This window comes from Myotis davidii, unplaced genomic scaffold (genome assembly GCF_000327345.1).
Source record: "Myotis davidii unplaced genomic scaffold, ASM32734v1 scaffold235, whole genome shotgun sequence".
In the NCBI taxonomy this organism is placed as follows: Eukaryota; Metazoa; Chordata; class Mammalia; order Chiroptera; family Vespertilionidae; genus Myotis; species Myotis davidii.
In genome coordinates, this window is record NW_006287462.1 from 3,510,564 (window position 1) to 3,529,802 (window position 19,239).

A 19,239-nucleotide genomic window follows, 5' to 3' on the forward strand; every position below is an offset into this window, starting at 1 on the left:
CGAACACTACAAGTACTTAAACACCTTTCAACAATTTCAAAATAACCTTGTAAAATTCAACATGCAAGCCCTCTCCCACATCTCAATCTTCTATATCTCCTAAACTACCTATCACTCATTGTGGCTCTGGGTATCTTTTTGCCTGTCTAACCCCAGCACTTCTAGCCTCGCTGCCAAACTCTTCCACTCTAGAGCTCTCACTGCAGGACCAGCAAACCACCAATATCCTCAACTCTTCTCCAACTTTGCCCCCACAGGCTTATCTTCCCTGAAACCTGACTATCCCATCCCCTAAGGACACCACTTTGCCTAAAGTCCTCTCAAGCAGAGGCTTTCCCACACTTTATACAAGAGGCAAGACTGACACATATATCACAACTATCCTATACAATAAAAGGCTAATATGCAAACTGTCCCCTCGGGAGTTCAACCAATCAGAAGTTCGACCACTCGCTATGACGTGTGCTGACAACCAGGGGGTGGTGTGGAACAAAGGAAGGCCTCAGCCGGCAGCCAGGGAAGGAAGGCATGATAGGCCCTGATCACCAGCCAGGCCTAGGGACCCTACCCATGCACAAATTTGGTGCACCGGGCCTCTAGTAGGTAAAAAATAATTTACTAACAGTCTCTTTCCTGAGTTAGACCATGAGTACCATGAAGGCAGTCTTGTAATTGCTGGATGCCTCAAAGCCCAGCCCCTGGGGCTACTTGTAGCTCACTGAAATTTTTCTAAGTATCAAGCAGTGACTCATAATGGGAATAAACACCTCTATTTAGTAACTATGGTGACTGTGGCTTTTCTGTTAATTTAAATTATCAATTCTATGCTGCTGTAAAAACATAGTGCACACATACACTGACCCACCAGTCAGAGGCCCCGACAGGATGCCATGCCTTCGCAGTGTTCTCACCTTTGGTATTTCTTTGGAGCCCAGAGCTTTGGGACCTTCTCGATTTAAGTAACTTCGATAAGCTTGATAATTAGTGCGTCTCTTTTCAGAATCTTCAGGACTTACGGACTTTAAGGATAGAGAAAGGAAAGAACAAAGTCATACAAAATTTACGGAACATTAAAAATACATATTAAGCCCTAACTGGTTTGGCTCAGTGGGTCAGAGCATCAGCCTGCGGACTGAAAGGTCCCAGGTTCGATTCCGGTCAAGGGCATGTACCTTGGTTGTGGGCACATCCCCAGTGGGGGGTGTGCAGGAGGCAGCTGACTGATGTTTCTCTCTCATCGGTGTTTCTAACTCTCTATCCCTCTCCCTTCCTCTCTGTAAAAAATCAATTAAATAAATAAATAAAAATACATATTAATAAATAAGCATTAGTCCTGAAATTTACACTTTTAGCTACACAGGTACTCCCCAATTTACACATACCTAGATTGTAAACATCTCTGCACCAGTCTCTGTCAAACCTTTCCACTCTCTCTAAAGGCACACATCTCAGGGCAGGTTAGGTGCATAAGCCAGCCCCAAGCAAAAAAAAATCAAAGGAGTGTATTTTATTTCAAAGATGCATGTGAATTTTACAATTCTATTTCACAATATATCCATGTAAACTGGTTACACAAGAAGACATCCTATGTTTATCCTAATGCTTTGCACTCCCCTAAAACAGCCTAAATGGCTCTATACCCCTGGGGATATAAACACTACAGTCTTGAGAATTAATGGCTTCATAGAAACAGATGGCTCAAACAAGGGGCAAACTTTACTCCAAAAAGCAAACATATTCTACACACCATCACTCTTCCTTCTAAGTTTAATCTCTCCTATTCTATTCAGGAGATCTTACGCTGAGTATGTCTGTCTCAGAAAATCATGGGGAAACTTTTCAAACTATATCCCTAGACTTAACACTAAGTTTCTAATTCAGAGATATGGAGTATGGCGTCGGCATGTGTATTTGTAGGAAAAACATCCTAGATAATTCTGATTTAAAAACCACTACAAAATGGTCACTTGTTTTTCCTACTCCCTGTTTTACATTATTTTTAACTTGTAAGCTGCCTCAAATACCTCTGAGAGTAAACAAAAATATTACTTCAATACAAATAAGCGATTTAATCAACAAAATAAGCAAGCTGCTTTGGTTATAAAATAAGTAAGCCATTATAGATTGATCCTAGAAACTCTACATTTTCACAGTGGTTCTCAAATGTTGGTGTGCATACATATGAGAAGCGTATTAAAATACACCTGCCCAGAGAGAGATAGAAACATCGATGAAAGAGAAACATCAACATTGATCTGCTGCCTCCTACACACCCACCACCAGGGATCAAGCCCACAACTGGGCATGTGCCCTGACTGGGAATCGAACCGGCGAACCCCTGGTACATAGGTCAACACTCAACCACTGAGGCACACTGGCCAGGCTAGACTGAATTTATTAAATAGATGTTCTCAAAACTGCTTAAGTTCTCTAAGTCACTTCTATTCCAACTTTGAAAAATACAGTAAAGAGGAAAATATCACTTGAAGATTTCTTCTCCTTTAATAAAAACACACAAGCCTCTGTAAATTGAACATGTTTAGAGTGCCTGAAGAAAAACATTCACCTACCAGATAAGCATTTAGTGAAGAAAAATCTGAGACCAAAAGTTCATTGTTCCCTTAAGCGTATTTATGAGCACTGACCACAAACAAAAAAAAGCATCTTGAAATCATCACCGTTTCACTGATCTGCACTAAAAAATGGTAATGAGCAGTTAAAATAGGCAATATTCTACTTTTAATTCTAAGTGCCTAGAAGGCTTGAAGGAATGTGGTTTCTCATTATGAATCAAAGGGCGTTCCAAATTGGAGATGAAAACACAGAAAACTTTTAAAAACCATTTTGCATTATTTCACTGTTTCTTTCCTTTGAAAATGATTTCAGTATCTCAACATTTTTATACAAGAGCAAAGAGGAGTACATTCAAGACAAGTACAAATAATAATTATTTTAATAATAGCAAAAGCTTATATAGCACTTATTATGTGCCAGGCATTGTTCTAAATGGTTTTACATACCAATTCATTATTATCCCTATTTGACAAATGAGGAATCCAAGCAGACACAGGGCAAGTAGCCAGACCAAGATCACACATCTGCTTAGTGGCAGCGCTATGATCTGAAACTGGTTCCATCTCCATGTCAGAGCCACCATGTTATACGGCATTGTTTGGCCTCCAAAGTCCCAAGTTCAAACTGGCTCTATAACCCACCAGCTGGATAATCCTGTAAAAGTTACTTAAATGCTGTCATCCTGTTTACTCGTCTTTAGATTGAATAATAAAGCCCTGGCCAGTGTGGCTCAGTGGCTTAAGCGCTGTCACATGCACCAGAAGGTCACAGGTTCAATTCCAGGTAAGGGCACATACAGGAGGCAACCAATCGATGTATTTTTCTCACATCAATCTCTCTCTCTCTCCCACCCTTTCTTCTAAAAGTCAATTTTTTTAAAAGCTGAATAATAAAAGAAAATATCTCACAAGGTTGTTGTGAAGATTACATATGTTTTAGCACCGTATCTGATACACAGTAACATTCAGTAAATATCGGCTAATTTAGCTATATTAGTAACCTATGACCTAAATAAGATGGTATCTTAAAAGTGCCATAATGACTTATAAAATTAGAAAACTTTAAAATAATCAGACCCAGATCAACACATAGCCCCAACATGATACACTTTTTGAAAACTCTACCTCTTTTTTAGCAGGAGAACTTTTGATTTTCTTAGGACTTTTTGCCTCTCCTTTCAATTCAATGGCATATTCTTTTCTTTTCAAGGACACAGGCTCTGTTTCTTTAGAAGAACTCTCTTCCTTTTTTTTCAAAAGCGTCAGCTTGGAACTAGCTGTAGGAGAAGAAGTTTCTCCTCTTTTGTGAGCTGAAGACTTGGAATGTTGCTGAGATTCTTTTGAACTTTCACATTTAATTTGCTTCTTAGGACTGCAGTTCTTTCTTTCATCCAAGAAGTGATCTGTTTTTACTAGGGAAACAGAAAAGACTGTGTGTGATTGTTGTTTTTTGGAAAATGATACCCAACAACGAGATTATTTTTTCATTTTTCTACTGAGTAATCTCAGTAGTGCACAATGTCATAGATGATTTCATAATGTTTACATTATGATTTTAGTTCTTCATACAGCACACTTAGTAAAAATTAAACATCTGTATCTTATTTCTTTGTATAACCAGTTCGAATTATGGAATCTGTTTTTAAATACAAATTACTCATTAACTGAAATATGATAAACTACATCTAAGAACATGGATTTTATTCCACAGATAATCTTCAGTGGTCTGAAATTTGCCTTGAGAAAACTTACTAAAATACGGCACATAAAATTTCTGTAATATGGTCTGAAAGCCACAAATCCTAGAGATTTCAAGACTAAAAGTTACTATATGAACAGATTTACCTATAGGATTAAGACCATCTATCCTAGCAGATGGTTACATATCAGAACCACGAAAAAGTAAAACTTCTGGGCAGTCAGCAGGAGCTTCAGATGACCTGACAACGACCAGTCAGCTCTGAGCTGGAAGCATCTAGCTCTCTGTCTTCACACGCTGGAGTCCACAGGCTGCAGTACACATGGAGATAAACATGCAGCCAAGAGCTGTGAACTTTTCTCAAAACGATCACAGAGTAGACAGGTACTCTGACCAACTAATACCTAAATACTTTCAAAGTATCTAAGTAGAACATGCTCCAATATTCCTATGAAATAATGTCTGTTTAACAGTTATTGATAGAATGTTTAAACAAAGTTACCATAAATTTTCTTCTATAAAGATAAATATTCCAGCTTATTTTTTTCTGCTAGTATTACCTTTATAAGGACATTTATGTTTTTCTGCTTTGTTTAAATTGCCGTGGACAGATGAAAACGTTTCTCTCTCTTCTGGGTCCTTTAAAGCCTAAGAAAATTTTAAAAGTGGCAAATGTGACAAATGGTAAGAAAACTATTACCACAAAATATGTTGTTAAAATTGACCAGTTTTTAATTTAAATTTTAATTTTAAGATTAAGGTTTATAAAGGTCTCAATTATTCATGAATGAGTGAGATCATGTGGTATTTTTCCTTTATTGACTGGCTTATTTCACTTAGCATAATGCTCTCCAGTTCCATCCATGCCGTTGCAAATGGTAAGAGTTCCTTCCTTTTTAGGGCCATCTTCCAACATAGAAGGACAATACAATAAATTTTCATTCATTCATCCACAAAATTTCTGGAGCAAATGAAGCATGTTTTACTTCTTTTAATTTTACAGACGAGAAAACAGATGAAAAGGATATACAAAACATATTCTATAAAAAATTATCACAATTCTTCCAAATTTGTAAGCCTAGAAATGAAAGCTTTATTTCTGCTTCTTTCACCTCAATTCTCGAATTGTTAGCATTATGAGGTTAAAAACTAAAATGTAAACCCAAAAGACTACATGAAAAACAATATACAGCTCAAAAGAGAAAAAAATATCCATTCTCTTTCCACTGCTTCCTCAGAACTTCCTTTTACAAAGAGATCACAGATTGGGGTGTGTGACCCGGTTATTTTTTTTAATAGTTATAATTTGAATGTCTTTACATGTACTGAGTAAGGCTTCTCAAATGACAAAGTCCTCATGACCCACTAGGTCATATATCTGACTGCTAAAAAATCTTTTTAAATAGTAAGATAGTGCTAATGACAATTATCAGAATGGGATTCAAAATAAATTAAGTCTAATTTTTTGATGATCAAGTACTTAAAAAGAATTTTGATGCTTTTAAAAATTGCCCCAAATACTCATCTTTTGAGACTGTCCTAATACAGATCTTAAAGTTAATTTAAAATGGCAAAATTATGCTTCCCAAAATGGTAATAAATATTACAATTATTAAACGTTAGGTTCCACAGGAATCTTTATAAGCATATTCTCTGAACAAGTATATAAAACCCCTTTATGACAGATAGTAAGCAAAGGTTGCAATTCATTGTTTTGTGAAGCAAGGTTCTGGTTCGCTTTGGCTCTATCAAACTTCCGACGGGAAGAATAAGTTCCTCAATGAGCTTCCCCAAAAACATTTTTATAAATTAAAACAATTTAGCTTCTTTTTAGAAGTTAGTCTTGGCTTATCTTCAGAGCTTACACTACACAGGTATGAAAGGGAACACTGATCTGTGTTGTACACTCAGTGTGCAAACAGCCCAGTAAAAACGCCACCTTTTTGTTCTTAGGGTCTTCATCCAACATGGCTAACGTTCTGGCAAACTCTTCATCTTCATGCAGTTGTCTCTCCAGCTGTAAAAAAGTGTCAACAGAGTGAGTCATTTTTTTTTCTTTTTGTAAATTAAAGTTTTTAAATGTTTGATTCATGATACACAGAAGAAACTGGAAAACATTTTCCAGAAAGTAACTATGACATTTTTCCATTTATTATTAACAGTATCACAGGTTTGTTTCACTAAGCCGTATTAGATTTCAGAACAAATATATCTAGTTTTGCAGGCAGACAGATAAATTGAACATATTTTTAAAGCCATATTTCTTACTTGTAAAGTTTGAAATCTACAATTTTTTCTTTATGGTCCTAATGCAATACTTATAGATCTCTTATTTCTATTTAAACTCTAGAAAAGCTCTGAAAATAACCTCATCCTAATAGAAAAACAATAGTCTGGAGGGCACAAAAAAGAGTGAATCAAGAAATCAAACTCTAGGTGGTTTGGCTCAGTGAATAGAGCATCAGCCCAAGGACTGATGGGTCCCAAGTTCGATTCCGGTCAAGGGCATGCACCTTGGTTGCAGGCTCAATCCCCAGCCCTGTCATATCCTCAGGTGAGGATTAACAAAAAATAAATAAAATATAAATATAAAAATAAATCAAGAAAATTACACATTTTCTTTACAAACATAAGTCATACACAAATATAACTATCAATTACTAATCCAAATGTATCTGACTTTTGAAAATTTAAGTCATCATATCAGAAGTTTTCCTAACACGCTAATGTTAGTACACAAACATTCTCACTTTCAGCAAAATGGAGTTCTTCCAGAAAAGAATGTGTAGCAGTGGAATACATTTCTCATTAGAAACTAAATAGTTTTATGTCCCTTGATAAAATGGCCTAATGTAACATCGAACAAAGGCATCCCAATATTATTCAAACATATGAAAAAAACCTCAAAATCTACCCAATCCTAAAAAGGCTTGGAAAATGGCATAAGTCTGATGAGAACACAGTAACCAAGTCTTTTCTTGTTAATACATGAACTAAATCCAACTATGCAGAACTATAAGCCAGAGGTGCACATCAATATATTCTGTTGTCTAGTATTTCTTTACCATAACTGCACTACACATCTAATTGCTAAAATGAATATGAAAACCTTCACCATAAAAAGGTCCTTCAATCTCTAAGCCTCCAGTAGCCCTGCAAAAATTTATAGTTGAACCCATACCGTTTTTCCAAAATTTCACACTATGTAGTACACTTCTAGATTATGTAGATAAGGATTCTAGATTATTTAGATGACGGAAGAAATTTAAATACTTTCATCCAAAATTCATAATTGGTGATTATGGCATCATATGATCAAAAGCCCTACATTTTAATTTATTTTATTTTTTAATACCTTTATTTACTTCGTCTCTAACAGAGCTATTCAATAACATATATTTGTTTTGAAGAGGGTTAATTTCCTAGATTAAATATGCATTAAACATGTAAATGTGACAATATTTTGAGATATGTGATGAAAAGCCCTATATTTTAATACAATGTTTAGCACAGCAGATGGTATTTAACATACTGTCTACATACTGACTTACTGATTTAGTTATTGGACGCACACTTAACTAAAGGAATAAACAAAAAGGAGAAAGGGAGAGAAAAAATGAACTTAAGAGGGATAATCAGGAAAGATACCATCAGTCACTAACACCCTAAAAACTCTTCAACAGACTAATAAATTACCCAAACAAGATTCTGAAAAAGTGTGATAGGAATGAGAAAATAGGGAATGGTGACAGAGTACCACACCTGGTTTGCAAAGAATGGGGTAAGCCTCCAGTATTTGAGACAGATAAGAAGTCAGGTCCCTAAAAATTAACTCCACAAGTCTACCTAGGCCATTTGTGCTGTCTTGAGTTGTATGGATACCTGGTTTGTAGTTTGTGTAATCCAGTGTAATCAAATAAGATGGAAAAAGATTTTGAAAGCACTGTGAACTGTCAAATTAATAAAATCTGGATAAGTCAGACATATTCCAAACGACCAGAATACTATTCTCTCACAACAACACGCCAAGCACGTATCAGGGATGGCACAATAGTTGCATGAGGCCATAAACAGCCCCGGAAGGTAGTTTATAGCCCACATATAGGAAGACATTTAGGTAGCAATTATAACAAAATCAATAGTAGCTACAATGGAGCACGACTGAGCATATAGGATGGGTTTCTAATATAGCTTAGGGAATATGAGAAAGTGACACTTAAGCTAATAAACAGGAAGAGGGTTCAAACAGTAGGTACCAAGGTCTGACACCTCTGAGATGAATACTTACTTGGCTTTCCTGAAATACCAAACTCTCCTCATTTCCCTATTTCACTAGCCACTCTTTTTATTTGTTTTGTTTTTAATATTTTTATTGATTTTTAAGACAAAGAGAGAGGGAGAGAGAGATAGAAACTTCAATGATGAGAGGGAATCACTGATCAGCTGCCTACTGCATACCCCAGACCAGGGACCAAGCCCACAACCCAGGCATGTGCTCTGACCGAGAACTGAACTGTGACTTCCTGGTTCATAGGTAGAGGCTTAGACACTGAGCCAAGCCAGCTGGGCTAGCCACTCTTTCTTAAATCTCCTTTGCTGGATCATCCTCCTCTACCTAATCTCTAAATATTAACAGCGCTCAATCCTGAGGTTTCTTCTCTATTAATTTTCTCTCCCCATGGTCTGATTCAGTTACACAGGTTTAATTAAGTACCATTCAAATGCTAGTGATTCCCAAATATACATCTTCAGTTTAGACCTCATTCCTGAGCTCCACATTCCACCACCCAACCACCCACTCTGCATATCCATTTGGAAGCCTCAAACTTAACATGTCCAAAACAGAATTCTTGATTTCTCTACCAGTGTGTTCCTCTTAATAAATGAATATTCAGGTGCTCAAGCCCAAAAACATACAGTCTATCTTTGAATCTTCTTTTTCCCTCATACCTTATATCCAATCTCTCAGCAACAACTTGAAGTTTACACGTTCAAAGCACAGATCATAACCACTTCTATCTCTTCCATTACCATCCTGGTACAAGCCAACATCATCTCTCACCTACCTACTCCCCCAGAACAGTGTCCAAACTGATGTGCTTTTGGTCCTGCCCCACCACGGTTTATTAGCCTCATAGCAGCCAGAATGATTTTCTTTTAAGATCTGTAAATTCATGTCACATCTACTCAACACAGAGACTAAAATCCAAAGTCCTTACCATCCAAGTCTTTTGGGTAGGTACTAAAGACGTGTCGTGGCTTACAGTATTTGCTGCTGGCCATTCTCGAACTCATCAAACTCAAACTCTCCTACCTCAGGATGCTTGCACTTGCTGTTCTGTTTAGAGGAAATCTGCCTTCGGTAGCCAGCCCCATGGCTTGCCATTATCACTTCATTTTGTGCCCCAATATTGCTTCCTCAGAAGGGTTGTCCTGACCCCTCTACTTAAAACAGAATACTCATGCTCTTTCCAGCTGGCGCCAAGTCATGGGTATCTCTCAGGACAACTGGCAGAAGCACCACAAGATCTGGGGCAAAAGAAAACTTTGCCACAAGAAGTGAAAATATGAGCTGGGACGCCCTGCTGCCAACACTAAGATTGGCCCTTGCCACATACACGGGGTTCACATGCGGGGAGGCAGCAATAAGCACCAAGCCTTGAGGCTGGGCATGGCAACTTCTCCTGGGGCCCCGAGTGTTGTCCATGCAAACAAAGGATTACTGATGTTGCCTACAATGCATCCAACAAGAAACTGGTCCGTACCAAGACCCTGGTACAGAACTTCATCGTGCTCAATGACAGCAAGCACACCCTACAGACTGGTACAAGTCCCACTCTGCACTGCCCCTGGGCCACAAGAAGGGGGCCAAGCTGACTCCTGAGGAGGAGGAGATTTTAAACAAAAAATGATAAAAAAAATTCAGAAGAAATATGATGAAAGGAAAAAGAATGCCAAAATCAGCAGTCTTCTAGTAGAGCAGTTCCAATAGGCAAGCTTTTTGCATCCATCCTTCAGTACCAGGCCAAAGTAGCCGAGCAGATGACTATGTGCTAGAGGGCAAGGAGCTGGAGTCCAAGCTGAGGAAAATCAAGGCCCGGAAATGCAAATAAATCCTCTTCCCTCCCAATTTAGCTCATGTAATAACGGTGCTTTACTAAAAAAGAAACCCAAAACTATCCCTTTAGTTCTCTTAAGAGCATGACATAATTATTTTAAACCTGGAACTGTGCCATGCACTCAATAACTGCTCAACAAATGCTTAATGAATGCATCTATGGTTTATAGCTCAAGAGAACACTATAAATTAGAAACAGATTTAGGGATCATCACCATATCCACACAATCAGAGCCACAGGGGTGGATGAGATCACCCACAGTGAAAAGAAAAGAGATATGACCAAATTAAATTGTTTTTAACTATACTCAAGGAGGCTTCCATTCAAAGAAATTTAAGCCTTAGCTGGTTTTGCTCAGTGGATAGAGCAGTAGTCAGCAAACTCATTAGTCAACAGAGCCAAATATCAACAGTACAACGATTGAAGTGGTTTGCCGGCCACTGGGATAGAGCATCGGCCTGCAGAGTGAAGGGTCCCAGGTTCGATTCCAGTCAAGGGCACATGCCTGGGTTTCAGGCTCACTCCCCAGTAGGGGGCGTGTAGGGGGAAGCAAATCAATTATTTTCTCATCAATGATGTTTCTAGCTCTCTCTCCCTCTCCCTTCCTCTCTGAAATCAATAAAAAAAATTTTTAAAAAATAAATTTAATAATAAATCTCTAAATAATTATCCCCTGCTCTTATCATTTTATATAAATTTAGATATTTATATGCTAAATGTTAACTTATTTTACACATAACTCATAATGAGGCTCAATCCATAATTAGCCTAGAACAGTAGTTCTCAACCTTCCTAATGCTGTGACCCTTTAATACAGTTCCTCATGTTGTGGTGACCTCCAACCATAAAATTATTTCCGTTGCTACTTCATAACTGCAATTTTGCTACTGTTATGAATCATAATGTAAATATCTGATATGCAGGATGTATTTTCATTGTTACAAACTGAACATAATTAAAGCACAGTTATTAATCACAAAAACAATATGTAATTATATATGTGTTTTTCGATGGTCTTAGGCAACCCCTGTGAAAGGGTCATTCGACCCCCAAAGGGTCGCGACCCACAGGTTGAGAACCGCTGGCCTACAATAATCTTGATTGTTTGTCTGGATAGACTAACTAAAGTCAGAACATCAAGTTGTTAATGATATCTAAACAAAATGGCAATACCTCTGCATCTTCATCAAGTTGCAATTGTTTGGCAATGGCTTCATCATTTAATCTGGAATCATTTGCATTTTTTGAAGGCTGTATTTCAAAGAAAATCACGCAAGATCAGCATAAAACTTAAGTTAAAAATAAGGTGTTTTTTTTTTTTACTGTAGCTGATTAAATACACCAGTGAAAGTTAAGTGTATCAGTAATGAAATAGTCTCAATGCACACCAGCCAGAAAGTCATGTTCATGACTACTCAGTGACCACATCCATTTTCCTAATAAGCAAATATTCTGCAGAGATGGTTCTCACTTAATTCTATTGAAATGTTCAAGAAAAGTAACCCCCCAGCTCTTCCCCGGCCAAAGAAAAACACAACCACCACCACTTGTAGTTTTCTTCATGGTATGACATAATAGTGAGAAGGATTACACTGTCCGATGGAGGCACTAACAAAATCAACAAAAACACAGCATTTGGCAGGCTTTGACTCAGGGACTACTTTCACTATAATTTATCTGTATTCCTGCTTCATAAATTTCCAGAAAAATGTAAATCCAACATCAACCAAAGTAGAAAATGTCAAAAGTGTAACATTGGCACATAAGTTATGTACTTAGGACCTCATTTGGGAACAAATTCATTGTCCAATTTTATCTACTTGCGGTGAACAGTAAAACGAGTTTGCATTCTAAGTATTTAAATTCTAAGAATTATAATTTTTTCATACAATTTAAATGATCTTTTTCCACTTTCAAATATAAAAAATTAAATAGTCTAACTTCCTCATCCTCTAAAATGATGGCAATAAATTTTGTCCATAATCATAGGAAAATTTTTTATCAATAAAATATGTTGCTCTATCATGACATCCAAATTTCTCCTCTTATTAATAACAGCGAATTAACATTCCTGAACATTCTTGCTTGCATGTAGAACACTCACCTCTTTTCTTTTGCTTGCCACCATCTTCTTATCTGATCTTTGGACACTAGCAGTTCCAAAATAATCAAGCACTGATGTGTGGGTAAGTTTTATTGGCGATAAAGGCTTATTCTTGGTCTTAGTGTTTTCTTCATTCTTTTTCATGTTTGATGCTCCAAGATAACTATTTGTAGATCTTCCATTCTCTTTTGATTTAGAGGCTGCCTTCTTACACATAAAGTCATCTTCTTCATCTTAAATGGAATATAACCAAATATTGTTTGATAAAACATCAACTCCAATTATATCAAGGAATCACTTCAACCAGCTTTTTTTCTTTGGTTCAGTAATTCACAAGAGAAAACAACCTTTGCTTTGGCCTAATAACAAATCCAAAAAAAAGAGAGAAAAATCTAAAAGGTAATCATGAAGACTAGGTCACTTCACAAGTTGGTGTGTAAAGCTACATATGAATGGGTCTTGTCTTCCTCTCAAGACAGAGGTAGAGGCAAGCAAAGACCACGGATGTAAAAAAAATCTAGCTTTTACTCACACCTTGCTCACTCCCTTACTCAACCAGGAGCATCTGCTAAGGGTTTTATGTACCAGACTAGAGGCCTGGTGCACGAATTCATGCGGGGGGCGGGGGGCGCAGCGCAGGAGGTTGGCCACAGGCCCCAATCTAGTTGTGTAGATTTTTTGCTTGCCTCTACCTTCTGGAAAGGCGTGAGCAAAGCTAGAAGTGGTTGATGGGAGCAGGGGGGGGGAACGGGGGAAGGCAGAAGGGCAAGTGGCGCACAGTGTAGTGGCAGAGGTAAGATGGCAGTGGTGCTAACTTTACGTCTTTGCAGTTAGGCAAAGTTACGCCTTGCCCCTTCTGCCCCCTCCAAGGTGCTACTCTGTCTCGATCAGTGTCAAGGTCGCTCTCCTCCTATAGGCTTCCCAGGCCCAGATTCTCCAGTGCTCAGAGCCTTAGACAGGGGGAGGGACCATGGGTGGTTGGCTGGTGCAGGAGGTTGGCTGTGGGAGCACACTGACCACCAGGGGGCAGCTCCTGCATTGAGTGTATGCCCCCTGGTGGTCAGTGCGTGTCATAGCAACTGGTCGACCGGTCGTTCTGGTCATTCAGTAATAACAGTCGCTTAGGCTTTAAGATATATATATAGAATAGATGTGCTATTTCTAGGTGAATGCCACCTCAAACATGAAAGTACCTAAGACAATGTAAAAAAATTAAAAAGGATTTAGCCTTACTTTCTAATTTTTATATTTATATTAAAATGAAACAACAAGCTTTACAAAGTAAAACTCTTACAGGTTTCTGATTACTAAATGTAAAAAAGGAATCCACCATTTAAAAAGAGTGGCCCCAACCGTTTTGCCTCAGTGGATAGAGAGGAGGCTCTTGGACTGAAGGGTCTTGGGTTCAATTCCAGTCCAGGGCATGAACCTCAGTTGCAGGCTCCAACCCCAGCCCCAGATTACAGCCATGAGGGAGGCAACCAATAGATGTGTCTCTCTCACATCGATGTTTCTCTGTCTCTCCCTCCCTTCTACTCTCTCTTAAAAAAAAAAAAATCCATGGAAAAATATCCTCAGCTGACTATTAACAACAACAAAAAAGCAAGAGTGTACTTACTAGATGTCTCTTGAAAATGCGCATTGTCCCCTACAGGCCCATTTTTCCTAAAACTTACATCCCAACCCACCCTACCCTCCAAAGGTTTTCAATAAACATTCTTAACCTGTAACCAGAAGATGTTAATTAAAGCATTATTTTACTTAACTTCAACTATAGTCAGTCTACCTTTAAGCTTAATTAAAACTGTATCCATACCCACAGATATAGAGAACCAGTTGATGATTGCAAAAGGGAAGGGTGATGGGAATATGAAAATTTTTTTTTAATTGGAAAACTCAAAAATCCAGAATTCCAGCTTATTCTGGAAAAGCAGGAGCTCAGGGGGAAAGAGGAAGGATTCGTTCACAAATCTTTCCAAGCACATCCAAGGCTTGATATACTTCCAGATTTCAGTTCAACCCTGTTAACAAGAGTTGGGAGACTAGGTTCAGTCACTCATATATCTGTTCTCCCTACCTAACAAATCCGTCCTTCTCCACCTGTGCCAGAAGTGGAAATGTATCTGATTCAGATCAGTACAACAGCCACATGAATCACCCGTAATGGTGCCATTGAGAACATAATCTGAAACTTCTTTCCTTTTCTCAAAAATAACACCATAATGAATTATCATGTTATGGAAACCTTAAAATGTATGGCTGGTCTATTTGAAACCCCTAGACTTGGTTAAGCTGCAGCATAACCAAACCAGTTAACATCCAACAACAAACTTTTCTACTTAGCAGTCAAAACAAATTATGTAAATTGCCCTTAAAAGAAGATTCAAAACAACACTGGTGATACTCTGGCTTTAATAAAAAAATAAAATAAGAAAAACCACAAGACTGGGATCTGGTAAGTATAGACAACCAATACATCTCCTTAGGGAGTAAGTGCAAAACTAAAAGTATATTTAGTGTATATAAAGCTTCTAATCTTATCTGAGAGCTTATTAAATTTTATAATTTTTACTGTTTACATTCAGTTCCATATCTGTGCTTCTGGAAAGGAGGGATTCCCTTAATGCAGAACAAAATAACTGTCTCTACAAAATGACAGCCCTCGACTAGTTTTTCCCCACTTTAGAAATGTCAGAAGTATTAACATTCTAGTTCCACTACTCCTAGTCATAAGCAGTATGACAGAAAACCCCAGACCTGAGTTGACCCAATAACTACTGTGTTTTCCTGTTATAAGTTTTCCTCAAGAACTTCCTTGCAATCTAAAATTCTTTATCTGTCCTGCCCGGCCGGTGTGGCTTAGTGGTTGAGCATCGACCTAAGAACCAGGAGGTCACTGTTCGATTCCCAGTCAGGGCACATGCCCAGGTTGCGGGCTCAATCCCCAGTGTAGGATGTGCAGGAGGCAGCCATTCAGTGATTCTCTCTCATCATTGATGTTTCTATCTCTCTCTCCTCTCCCCTCTTCTCTGAAATAAAAAAATAAAACATTATATCTGTTCTTAAGAACTTAATTCAGGCAGTGTCAATCACCTATTTGGTACAGCCTCAGAAAGGGAAACAATAGTATTATAAATATTTGCAATCCCTAGCTTAACCCTTTCTCCAGCAGTCTCGTAAATATTTGCAAGTAATAGACTAGCATGAAATTTAGTGAGATCCGGAGTTTCTAAGAACATCAGATTTAAAAGATTGTTGGCAAATGTGTAAGGATATGGGACCAACACATATGTGACAATGATAGTAAATTTGTAAAAATCTTTATGAGGACAATTTTGCAATACAGGGTGTGGAAAAAGTAGGTTTACAGTTGTGAGTATGCAAAACACAGTTTGTTCTTGTATTATTATTTAATTATTGTATTCTTTTCTATACTAACAACTGTATACCTATTTTTGCCCCACCCTGTATGTACCAAAACCTTACACATGCCTACCTATTAATTGGATCCAGAAATTCCATTTCTAAGATTTAGTAAAAATAAATAAACAAGTACACAAAGATATGTGTACAAAATGCTTACCACGGCATTGGTTCATTCAAATGTATGGACAACAGACTGCAATAGGGCAAGAAAAGATGAAGAAAAAACTAAAGGACTAACAGTTTAAATTTTTTTAAAAAGACAGCCTCAAATATAACAGGGGCACTGGAGATATAGAGATAAGTTTATATTGTTTATAAAATGGGAAAACAAACAACCTAAATATCTGTTAATATGTTCAATCATATAATGGAATTCTAGGCAGCAACAGAAAATTATAATGCATAGTCACATTTACTGACATTAAAATATTTATATGTTTAAGTGACAAAAGCAGGTAACATAATGGGATGTTAAATGATATATTTATAATCCATCTATTTATCTATCCATTTATATATACTTTTAAATTAACATTCAAAGACTTGAGAAAATAAAGTGTTAATTTTTATCACTGGATAGGGGATTATGAGTAAGCTTTCATTTTTTTCTTCCTATCTTTTTAAAATCTATATATTACACTTTTCTTTTTCTTTTTAACCCCCATCTAATATTTTACAACTAATTGACTCCTAGAAACTCCCTGACCCCATAGCTTTCTGAGACAGAAAAGGTCTAGCATTGGTTTCTCCCTCCTCTTCATTTTATTTGCTTACATCTTTCATTATTTATCAGCATCTCTGATTATTCTGTCACTAAAATCAGAGACTGGGACTGCATGGTGCCTTTTTTATCTAATTACTATTAATAATAGATATCATTAGTGAGCATTAAGCTACATGCCACCTTCTTTATAATGCATACCTTTAGTCCAGTGGTCACCGACCAGTGGTCATGGACCACTGGTTTAAGGAAACCTTTGGAGCAGCAGTCGCCAACACTGGTGGTCCATGAGGTCCGAAGGTTGGCGACTGCTGCTTTAGTCACTAGTTCTACCTCATATCAATACATGCGCCCCCGTTTTTCACTTTCTTTAAAGAAGTTCATAACCTTTAGCATTGTAATTCTTGGAAATGCTAACAATATTTATATACAAATATATTCATCACACTATTAAGAACATGAAAAGTAAGCAACTGAAATAATCAAAACCAGGAAAATGCTACATAAATTGTGGTCTAGCCATATAAAGGACTCATGCAGTCATTCAAAACTAAACCCAAATTTCAAAGCTCAAAAAAAAAAAAAAAAACACCTTATGAAAACAGCAAAATTAAGCTGGCAAAAAAACCCCCAAAACGCATAGCTTTGTTCTTTTAGGTTAGCCTTAACACTATAGATATAAATGTCACCCCTAAAAGGAAACTTCTCTTCATGAGCTTCTCTTTACAGTAGTGGAGGCAATAGAGCCATTTTCTAAATTTCTGGCTTAGAATACATGAATTCAAACTTAATAATGTCTTCAAGCTATACACCCAGACAATGATACCTAAACACAGACATAATTTTATAAACATTTTCATAATTTCTGAGTGAAAATATAATTATACATGGATTTTCAAGGAAAAAATATGGCGGCATTCCGCATGAAATTCAAGCATGTACTTGCATTGTATTAAGCAAAAATTGCAGATAAGGCCCCCTTTTCTCTGATAACCACAAAATAAATAGCTCTCCAGGCTGCTTGGAAAGAAGGAACAATTCTACTGAAATAGTTATGAAAAGAGAAAAAAGACTGACTTGATTGATTTGACACTTACTTAGTGCCTTGTGATTTGTGCATTTCCCTATACTCCTTACACTTATGGGACTAACAGGAAAAAAGTCAATTCATGATCCTAAGCATAGATATTTCTTATAAATATAAAGGATCTCATTAAGGTGACTATTGAAAAAGAAATGTGGTGCTCACTAAAAATCACAGACATACCTGAAAGCATTCTGTCATCTTGCCTTGATAAAACTAGAAAACCTGAAAAAAAGCAGCATTCTGCTATCGCTACAGTATGGCTTCTGAACTACTTTAGGCCCTGGCCCACGTGGCTCAGTTGGTTGAGCGTTATCCCTACATGGAGAGGTCGCCTACTCGATTTCCAGTCAGGGCACATTCCTGGGTTGCGGGCTCAATTCCCAGTGAGGGCATGCAGGGGGCAGCCTTTCGATGTTTCTCTCTCTCCCTCCTTTCCTCTCTCTCTAAAAAATCAATAAAAACATGTAAAAAAAAACACAAACTTTCGCCCTTCATAGCCTTGAAAAGGCTACATTAATACATTATGGAGAAAGAAGGCAAAAGAGGCCAAGGATTAGAACAGTGCAATTAGCTGCCTGCAAAAGGCAGTCATTTAGCAGGCGTTTCTGTGACCATCCTCATGTAAAATAAATATTTTACGAACCTACACAATGTGTAAAGATTAATGTTCCAAATAAAGTTATGATTGTCCTTCAACATTTGTTATTTTCTAATAAGCTTAAATCTGTTCCTTCCTTGTCAGAAGCCAAAGGCAAAATGTGTTCTCTTCTTCCCAGAAACTTGTAATAAAGCAATGAAAAATAAATCTAAGTCAAATTTCTGACATCTAGTTGAAAATCATGGGCAATTGAACTCAGAATCTCCCTCTAGGCAATCTGTCTCCTTATAAAAATGCCATTTATTTTTATTTATATACAACGTAACTGCAAATGTAGTAACAATCACCAAGTAAAAGAGTATTATCCAACAAACAGCAGAGGAACTGGCTGGGAGAGAAGATTGCTTTGCCACTCTGAGTTAGATGCATTCATTTATTTAAAAGGATAACAGATGGCAATCTCCCTCCCAGGACCACGTCCATGCTTTTCCCTTCCCCACTCTACCCTGCACCACTCCCCCAGGCACATTACCCTTACCTTCCTCACTCCCAAACTCCAAGGGCTCTTCCTTTACCTCTCAAACTTGTTTCCTAAGCCCATTTCTTCTAGGAATTACTTTTTCTACCTCTGTAATTTACCCAATGTTCTCTTACAAAAAAAAATAGTAATATATATAAAAGGATAACAAATAAAAGAGAGAAAATAATGTGCAGATCCATATAAAAATCTATTTACAAGCCAAAGCGGGGGGTGGGGGGGGTCTAATCTTGGAATTCATACTGCTAAGAGCTTGGGATTCTGATTTTCTTTCCTTCAGTCTAGAACACACAAAAAACAAATTAAGAGAGATCATGCTAAAGAAATGGGGTGTCGGGGGTGTTGGGTGTGCGAAAGAGACTAGACAAAAATCA

General features: G+C 37.4%; 1 protein-coding gene across 4 annotated transcripts in view; it reads right to left on the minus strand.

Annotated features, from left to right (window-relative positions):
* The window catches only part of RFC1 (replication factor C subunit 1), a 65,991-nt gene that overhangs the window by 23,864 nt on the left and 22,888 nt on the right, over positions 1-19,239 (minus strand). For all 4 annotated transcript variants that reach the window (XM_015561008.1, XM_015561007.1, XM_015561006.1 and 1 more), the window contains 6 exons: positions 12,496-12,728; positions 11,565-11,642; positions 6,212-6,289; positions 4,833-4,920; positions 3,699-3,985; positions 912-1,019 (listed from right to left, as the gene is read on the minus strand). In XM_015561008.1, the coding sequence (XP_015416494.1) occupies positions 912-1,019; positions 3,699-3,985; positions 4,833-4,920; positions 6,212-6,289; positions 11,565-11,642; positions 12,496-12,711 (855 nt within the window). In that variant the 5' untranslated portion in view covers positions 12,712-12,728. The remainder of the gene's footprint in view (positions 1-911; positions 1,020-3,698; positions 3,986-4,832; positions 4,921-6,211; positions 6,290-11,564; positions 11,643-12,495; positions 12,729-19,239) is intronic.